A 10,258-nucleotide genomic window follows, 5' to 3' on the forward strand; every position below is an offset into this window, starting at 1 on the left:
ATGAACGTACTCACAGACAGAGGCAGAACCACAGGCCCCTCGCTGAATTCATTGCGGGGGACAATCATCACATTACATTTATGATCCATCAACACACTAGACTATTGGTGCCCTCAGGCTTGGATGCTTGCATTGATTTAGACAGATTTAGGCAAATTTCAGGTCTGCTGAGCGTAAACTTGAGTTATGAAAATTCTGTAAAACGTCAAGTGCACTTTGTCTGTGACCGCTGAGGCTGTACCTGCTTTAAGTTACAGTTTTAACAGTGGCCATGTAGGCTCCTGTGGCATTTGAATATAATGTAGGCCTACCAGAGTGTCCTACCATCAAAAACAATGGAGAAAATGCATCCCAAATGAATCCCAGAAAATGATTTATTTCAGGTTGTATTTCTTTCATCACATTCCCAGTGGGTCAGAAGTTTACATACACTCAATTATTATTCGATAGCATTGCCTTTAAATTGTTTAACTTGGGTCAAATATTTTGGGTAGGCTTCCACAAGCTTCCCACAATAAGTTGTATGAATTTTGGCCCCTTCCTCCTGACAGAGCTGGTGTAACTGAGTCAGGTATGTAGGCCTCCTTGCACTTAAAAGCTTTTTCAGTTCGGCCCAAAAATGTCCTTAGGTTTGAGGTCAGGGCTTGTGATGGCCAGTCCAATGGCTTGACTTTTTTGTCCTTAAGCCATTTTGCAACAACTTTGGAAGTATGCTTGGGGTCATTGTCCATTTGGAAGACCCCTTAGTGACCAAGCTTTAACTTCCTGACTGATGTCTTGTGATGTTGCTTCAATATATCTACATAATTGTCCCACCTCATGATGCCATCTATTTTGTAAAGTGCCCCAGTCCCTCCTGCAGCAAAGCACCCCCACCACATTATGCTGACACATCCATGCTTCAGGGTTGGGATGGTGTTCTTCGGCTTGCAAGCTCTCTCTTTTTGCTCCAAACATAACAATGGTCATTATGGCCAAAGAGTTCTATTTTTGTTTCGTCAGACCAGAGGACATTTCTCCAAAAAGTATGATCCTTGTCCCCACGTGCAGTTGCAAACCGTAGTCTGGATTTTAAATGGTGGTTTTGAAGCAGTGGCTTATTCCTTGCTGAGCGGCCTTTCAGGATATGTCGATATAGGACTCGTTTTACTGTGGATATAGATACTATAGGGTCCTGTGTGGCTCAGTCGGTAGAGCATGGCGCTTGCAACGCCAAGCGTCGTGGGTTCGATTCCCGCTGGGACCACCCATATGTAAAAGTAGTGGCCCCAGCCGACTTGTAAGTCGCTTTGGACAAAAGCGTCTGCTAAATGGGATATATTACTTTTGTACCTGTTTCCACCAGCATCTTCACAAGGGACTTTGCTGTTGCTCTGGGATTGATCTGCACTTTTCGCACCAAAGTATGTTCATCTCTAATAGACAGAACGCATCTCCTTCCTGAGGTGTATGACGTGTTCCCATGGTGGTTAAACTTGCGTACCATTGTTTGTACAGATGAACGTGGTAACTACAGGCATTTGGAAATTGCTCCCAAGGATGAACCAGACTTGTGGAGGTCTACAATTTTTTTCCTAAGGTCTTGGCTGATTTCTTTAGATTTTTCTATGATGTCAAGCAAAGAGGCACTGAGTTTGAAGGTAGGCCTTGAAATACATCCACAACTCAAACCTAAGTGTATGTTAACTTTCGACTTCAACTGTAATGACTTTACCCTTACTCTGTGATATTAGAATAATACGAACATGGTTTGAAGATGAATGCTACAATTATCACAGTCCTTCTGATTATTGTAAACAGGTCCACTTCTCTTTAAATTGCAAATCATTTGAAATTGCAAAAATATACTCTAAAATCAATGCTTTAATTTACAACAGCATCAGGAAAATCCCAAAGCACAACAACCAATGACACCACAAGCACAGTCCCTGCTACAACAACCACAGCTGAACCAAATACATCCACAGCTGCTGCCACATCCACAGCTGCTGCCATAACAACCACTGCTGCTCTAACTACAACCACAGCAAATTCCACCAACTACAGCTGCTGCCACTGCAACTACAGCTGCTGCCAAAACAACCACAGCTGCTCCAACTACAACCACAGCTGTCGCCACTACAACCAAAGCAGCTTCAACTACAACCAAAGTAGCCACCACAACAACCACAGCTACTCCAACTACAACCACAGCTGCCACTACAAACCCAACAGCTACTGCCATGACAACAACAGCTGCTCCAACTACAACCACAGCAGGAGCCACCACCACAACTACAGCTGCTGACCCCCACAGCCACAGCTGCTCCAACTGCAACCATAACTGCTGCTACGACAACCATAGTTGCTCCTAAATAAAAACAGATGCCACCACAACATCCATTGTTACTGCAACAACAACCACAGCTGCTGCCTCCAGTGGCAGCCTCCAGTTGAAGATAAGTCTTCTCACTATCTGCCTGGCTGTGATGTCATATCTGCTTCACTCATACTGGTAGACTAATCATCATCTTGACAGCATACCTCAACATACACAAACCAAATCCTATTCAGAATTTTTTTAACCATGTGATTCGAACCCTGAGTGCTGATTGGCTGAAAGCTGTAGTATATAAGACTGTATATGTTTCTGACAAAAAAAAAATGTAATGGTTCTAATTATGTTGGTAACCAGTTTATAATAGCAATAAGGCACCTCTGTGGTTTGTGGTAAAGGGCCAATATACCATGGCTAAGGGCTGTATCCAGGGACTCCGCGTGCCTAAGATCAGCCCTTAGCCATGGTATCCTTTGGTCGTATACCACACCTCCTCAGGCCTTATTGCTTAAATATATCATAACATAATATTTAGTTTGAAGAGAGTAAAGATTCCTAGAGAGAAAATGAAATAGCTGTAGGATCTTCTAAAACAACTGCTGCTACTCGGTCCCCTTCATCATTGAAATCACGGCAATAACTTTATTATTTTATATCTATTATAACTCAACATTTTATTTGTGGAATTATGCACTTTAGTTCAGTATTACTTTTAGTACCTCAAATAATATAGGAAAAATTCATTAAGTAAGTATCCATTTCTTTTCTGTATTGATTTATAATGTATACAGAACAAAAATATAAGCGCAACATGCAACATTTTCAAAGATTTTCTGAGATACAGTTCATATAAGGAAATCAATCCATTGAAATTATTTGAAATGAGGCCCTAATCAATAGATTTCACGTGACTGGGAATACAGATATGCATCTGTTGGTCACAGATACCTTAAAAAAAGGTAGGGGCATGGATCAGAAAACCAGCCAGCATCGAATGTGACCACCATTTGACTCATGCAGTGCAACACATCTCCTTCACATAGAGTTGATCAGGCTGTTGATTTTGGCCTGTGGAATGTTGTCCCACTCCTTTTCAATGGCTGTGTGAAGTTGCTGGATATTGATGGAAACTGGAACATGCTGTTGTACACGTCAATCCAGAGCATCCAAAACATGCTGAATGGGTGACATATCTGGTGAATATCCAGGCTACAGAAGAACTGGGATATTTTCAGCTTCAAGGAATTGTGTTCAGATCCTTTGATCTTCTATTTCACCTCACAATTGACCATCACTTTGTTACGTTCATATTTTTGTTCAGTATTGGGTTGAAATTCACTGCTCAACTGATGGATCTTACAGATAATTGTATGTGTGGGGTACACAGATGAGGTAGTCTTTCATGTTGAACACTATTATTGCACACAGAGCGAGTCCATGCAATGTATTAAGTGAGTACATTTACTCCTGAATGTATTTCGTCTCGCCATATCAACTGGGTTGAATACTTACTGACTCAAGACATTTCATATTTTATGTCATTATTATGTTTTCAATCTAAAAACATAATTCCACTTTGACATGATGGTGTATTGTGTGTCAGCCAATGACACAAAGTCTCAATTTAATACATTTTAAATGTTGGCTGCAACACAACAAAATGTGGAAAAAGTCCAGATTCTGTAATACAGCTATTCTTAGATCATTATCATTGGCATAATATTAGCCTTTATTCACTTTATCAAAGACGTGTTTTGGAGATGTGCACATCCTGGGTGTCATCAATGGTTGTCTTCATACGTATGCGGAAACATATGGGGTGTGGTGTCATTGGAAAAATAACCTTGTATGTTTGTGGTTTTGGCATTTCCTTAGGAGAATTATCTTGATGAAAACAAAATAAATGCATCACAATGATTATGTATCAGATGAATTTACATTATGTATTGCAATCAAATACAATTGATACATTAAATGGGTTCAGGGGTGTAATCATTACAATGGCGTTTCTATTGAGCAAGTTGAGCAAACAGGGAGGGACCTATCTGAATCTCTACAATAGAAAGAATAGTTTTAGTTGTAAAACAGAACATTTTTGCATCTGTTTGTACAAATGATTGCACCCCTGGTATGTGTGTCTCCATGTACTGCTAGATTAGGAATTCAGTCATAACGTGGGGGAGGCCTCATTCATTCTTCTTCAAAAGATGAGTACGACACAACTCAGCACACCTTTTCCTTTACATCTCATGCATCATAATGATGTCATGAAGGTTGTGCTTTAAACTATAAAGACTGTAGCAATGCAGGAGCTTAGTATGGTTTGGAGGTGCACAGTTACTGAACACTGAGGATTTCAGCTACATCACAATTTTAAAAAATTGCTAGGTGTGGTTTTTGAAATATTGTGTTACATATATTTTTTATTATGATTAGACTTCTGTGTATTTTTAAAAGTGAACTTTTGGAAGAAACATGTGTATGTTAACTGACAAGGCTATAACTCGTAAAACTTCCTCTATATCGCTGTTCCTTGTCCTTGTTCAGCCATGGATTTTATCACCTCAAATCATCTCTAGTCAAATTCTTATTCCAGTTACCAAGGGTCTGATCAGAATATCTGTCCCCTTGGTCCAGGAATCATCTTCTTTAACCTAGAGTGCTTTGTCCTGATAGAGGAATTCAAGGCTATAGTTTCAGACTTGCTGCAGGAGGTGTGCAAATGTTTCAATTCTTAATGACTACATGTGTTTTATGATTGATGATGGGTAATTACAGTCATTCATATTCATGTTTTTGCTCTGCTGTGTATGTGTTATGGTAAATGTGTAAAAACACTAAATCGAAGGATTACATTCTCATTTGTAAATCTACAGATTTAGTGGTAAATCTATACATTTCCGGATTATACAATAACACATGTACTGTAGCGTATCTATGTGTTTTTATTCAGCTGACCTCTTAGCCAGGTCTAAATAAAACAATATGCCTTCTGACCTTAACAGGACTTCCTGGATAAATAAATCATGGTTGAAATAATAAATAAAAGTAAAAAATACAAATGTGAATTAATAAAATATGAAGTATCAAGACAAAGAAATTGTGTATCACTTGATTAAAAACATCACAAACAAGACTTACTGTACACAAACAGACAAAAATAGTTATCTCTGTCCACAATATTCAAGTTTATATTCTGTTGATAAATATTTGTATTTTACATTTAAATTAATCATGTGTGCCCATCTCTCTGTGACCACAGACTAAAAAGAAAACATTTTCAAAGATGAACAGAAAAATTCTCATAGTCCTTCTTATGATTATAGGTAAGTTTATTCTCTAGTCTTTAAATTGTAGATCATATTACGAAATTCTAAAAGATGTTCTAAAATCTATGCTTTTCATTTGCAACAGCATCAGGGAATGCCCAAAGCCCAACAACGAATGCCCCCACAACAACCACAGCTACTGCTGCAACCACAACCACAGCTGCCCCCACGACCACCACAGCTGGCATGACGACAACCACAATTCCTGTCACAATAACCACAGCTGCTTCGACTAAAACAACAGCAGCAACCAACACAATCACAGGAGCTGCCACCACAACCACTACTGCTCCTACTACAACCACAGCTCCTGTCACGACAACCACAGATGCTCCATCTAAAATCACAAATGGAGTCACAACATCCACAGTTTATCCCACAACAACCACCGATTCTCCAACAACAACCACAAGTGCTACCACCACATCCACAGGTGCCTCCACTATCACCACAGCAGGCATCACAACTACCACAGTTGCGCATTCAACAACCACAGCTGCTCCAACTACAACCTCAACTACGTCCATGATGACCACCACAGTACCTGCCATGACAACGACACCTGCAACTGCTGCAGCAGCCACCACAACCACAGTTGCTGCAACCACAACCACAGGTGCTCCAACTACAACAACAGCTACTGCTGCAACCACAACCACAGCTGCCCCCACGACCACCACAGCTGGCATGACGACTACCACAATTCCAATCACAACAACCATAGCTGCTTCAACAACATCAACAGCAGCAACCACCACAATCACAGGAACTGCCACCACATCCACTTCTGCTACTACTACAACCACAGCTCCTGTCATTACAACCACAGATGCTCCAACTACAACCACAAATGGAGTCACAACATCCACAGTTTCTCCCACAACAACCACAGATGCTCCAACTACAATCACAAATGGTGTCACAACAACCACAGTTTTTCCCACAACAACCACAGGTGCTGCCATCACAACCACAGGTGCCGCCACAGTCACCACAGCAGGCGTCACAACTACCACAGTTGCTCATTCAACAACTACAGCTGCTCCAACTACAACTTCAACTACGTCCAAGATGACCACCACAGTTCCTGCCATGACAACGACACCTGCAACTGATGTAGCAGCAACCACAACGACAGTTGCTGCAACAACAACAACAGCTGCTCCAACTGCAACCACTTCAACTGCTGCAACCACAACTACAGCTGCCCCCACGACCACCACAGCTGGCATGACGACTACCACAATTCCGGTCACAACAACCACAGCTGCTTCGACTACAACAACAGCAGCAACCACCACAATCACAGAAGCTGCCACCACAACCCCTACTGCTCCTACTTCAACCACAGCTCCTGTCATGACAACCACAAATGCTCCAACTACAACAACAAATGGAGTCACAACAACCACAGTTTCTCCCACAACAACCACAGGTGCTGCCACAACAACCACAGATGCTCCAACTACAACAACAAATGGAGTCACAACCACAGTTTCTCCTACAACAACCACAGGTGCTTCCATCACAACCACAGGTCCCGCCACGGTCACCACAGCAGGCATCACAACTACCACAGTTGCTCCAACTACAACCACAGCTACTGCTGCAAACACAACCACAGCTAATCCCACAACCACCACAGCTGGCATGACAACTACCACAATTCCGATCACAATAACCACAGCTGCTTCGTCTACAACAACAGCAGCAACCACTATAATCACAGGAGCTGGCACCACAACCACTACTGCTCCTACTACAACCAAAGCTCTTGTCATGACAACCGCAGATGCTCCAACTACAAACACAAATGGAGTCACAACATCCACAGTTTCTCCCACAACAAACACAGGTGTTGCCACCACAACCACAGGTGCCACCACAACCACAGGTGCTCCAACTACAACCACAACCACAGCTACTGCTGCAACCACAACCACAGCTGACCCCACAACTACCACAGCTGGCATGCCGACTACCACAATTCCGGTCACAACAACCACAGCTGCTTCGACTACAACAACAGCAGCAACCACCACAATCACAGGAGCTACAACCACATCCACCACTGCTCCTACTACAACCACAGCTCCTGTCATGACAACCACAGATGCTCAAACTGTAACCACAAATGGGATCACAACAACCACAGTTTCTCCCACAACAACCACAGCTGCTGCCTCCACAACCACAGCTGCCACCACCACAACCACAGCAGGCATCACAAATATCACAGTTGCACATTCAACAAACACAGCTGCTCCAACTATAAGCTCAACTACGTCCATGATGACCACCACAGCTCCTGCCATGACAATGACACCTGCAACTGCTGCAACAGCCACCACAACCAGAGTTGCTGCAACAACAACCACAGGTGCTCCAACTACAACCACAGCTGGCATTACAAAAACCACAGCTGACAAAACAACAACCACAGCTTCTGCCACAAAAACTACAGATGCTCCAACTACAACCACAGTTTTTGTTGCAACAACCACAGCTGCTCCTATAACAACCACAGCTGCTTCTGTTGTTGAATCAACAATCAACAATGCTGCCGCCTCCAGTGGAATAAGCTACAAGACAAGTCTACTCATCTGTCTTGTTATGTTGTCACTGCTTGACTAATACTGATATAACTGATCACCACTGTGACAGGGAAAATTACCAACAATATAATCATATTTATTATGAGAACTGTATACTATTTGTTATTATTTATTTCATAAAAATGTACAGGGAAAAGATGAATTGCTATGGAGAACATGAGAATATTGAACAGCTTGAGGATAATGTAATAAAAAAGACAGCTGTTCTGCCAATTATCAACAAGATTTTAAGAATCTTGATAGTTATTCCTTCTACTTACTGCACTCATACTTATTGTAACTGAATGGTGCATTTATACTGTTTTGTAATTCACTATTACTCATACTTTGAATGAAGAAAATGCTGGTGTCGTTTTCTGTACCGGATTAATGAAGAAATTAAATGAAATGCAATCCATTACCTGAAAAGACGTTCACTTCCCTTAAGTTACATTTCAATAATTATTATTGTGTGCCAACTGCATCTGTTATGCCTTGTTCACATAGATATAAAGTGGTATTTATGTTGTATGATAGGAATGAGATGATATGAATATCAGATCAATTTCAGGCAGAACAGGACATTTGTTTACAACAAAAACATAGGCAACACATGTCGAAATAACATTAAAATATTAGACTGGCTGTACTATGTTACTGGGTGTTAGTGATGTGAAATCGGTTATCAACACACTTTAAAAATGGGATAAACGAGATTAGTCCTTTCAGATATAATTTTTTGTTCTGCTTACGCATTTCATTGTTCAGCTCCTATCGTCTTGAGGGAGGGCTTTGAACACACCTCAACCATTTTTTTTGTCACCCTGATTTCACCAATTGTGTATCTATGTATTTCTCTGCTAGAGTTGATGTATTAGAGAGAGGCCTTACTGACATAAAAACCAGTGTCTGTCTCTCATGTACACAAAATTGTGTCACGTATCACATGAAGGCAGATAGATTAACATATTTTGGTGGGAAATAAAGGCCTAATCACAAAAGGTTCATGCTATGCTAACTGAATGGTGATCTGAGAGTATGATGTTAATTTATAGGTAATTTAACATCAGGCTCTTTGTAGAAGTTATCCACCTCAGAAAAATAACAATGAAGGGACTTTCACCCCAACTCATTGTCACAGCAGATTTCCTCCTCTTCCTCTGAAGAGGTGAAACAAGGATCGGACCAATATGCGGCGTGGTAAGTGTCCATGGTATTTAATAAGAAAACTCAACATGAACACAAATACAAAACAACAAAGAGAACTGACAACGAAACAGTTCTGTGTGGCACAAACACTGACACGGGAAACAATCACACACAAAATACCCAAAGAAAATGGCTGCCTAAATATGGTTCCCAATCAGAGACAACCTTTATTTACAACGATAAGCACCTGCCTCTAATTGAGAACCAATCGAGGCAACCATAGACTTGCATAAACAGCCAAGAAAGGAAACAGCCCCATAAACATACAAAACCCCTAGACAAGACAACATACACACATACATCACCCATGTCATACCGTGACCTAACCAAAATAACAAAGGTGCGGACTCCCAGCCGCACACCTAAATCCATAGGGGAGGGTCTGGGTGAGCGTCTGTCCACGGTGGCGGCTCTGGCGCGGGACGTGGACCCCACTACACCATAGTCTTAGTCCGTTTTTGTGGCCTGCTAGGAACTGCGACCCTTGCCGTCGACCCTGACCTGGGAACCCTAATGAATGGGCCCACAGGACTGAGGGACACCTATGGACTAAACAAAATCCTCTGGACTGAGGGGCAGCTCAGGACTGAGAGGTAGCTCAGGCTGATTAACGGCTCTGGCGGCTCCCGGCTGACTGACGGCTCTGGCGGCTAATGACAGACTGGCGGCTCTGGCGGCTAATGACAGACTGCCGGCTCTGGCGGCTAATGACAGACTGGCGGCTCTAGCAGCTCTGGACAGGCGGGAGACTCTAGCAGCTCTGGACAGGCGGGAGACTCTAGCAGCTCTAGACAGGCGGGAGACTCTAG

At 42.1% G+C, this 10,258-nt stretch overlaps 1 protein-coding gene across 1 annotated transcript; it reads left to right on the top strand.

The window, feature by feature from the left end:
* The first annotated feature begins 5,569 nt into the window (after window positions 1-5,569).
* On the top strand, window positions 5,570-8,627 carry LOC135506510 (mucin-5AC-like). The gene is made up of 2 exons (XM_064925876.1): window positions 5,570-5,643; window positions 5,732-8,627. The coding sequence occupies exons 1-2, from the start codon at window positions 5,604-5,606 to the stop codon at window positions 8,278-8,280; spliced, it is 2,589 nt and encodes an 862-aa protein (XP_064781948.1). The 5' UTR covers window positions 5,570-5,603; the 3' UTR covers window positions 8,281-8,627.
* The last annotated feature ends 1,631 nt before the right edge of the window (window positions 8,628-10,258 follow it).

This window comes from Oncorhynchus masou, chromosome 20, assembly GCF_036934945.1.
Source record: "Oncorhynchus masou masou isolate Uvic2021 chromosome 20, UVic_Omas_1.1, whole genome shotgun sequence".
Lineage (NCBI taxonomy): Eukaryota > Metazoa > Chordata > Actinopteri > Salmoniformes > Salmonidae > Oncorhynchus > Oncorhynchus masou.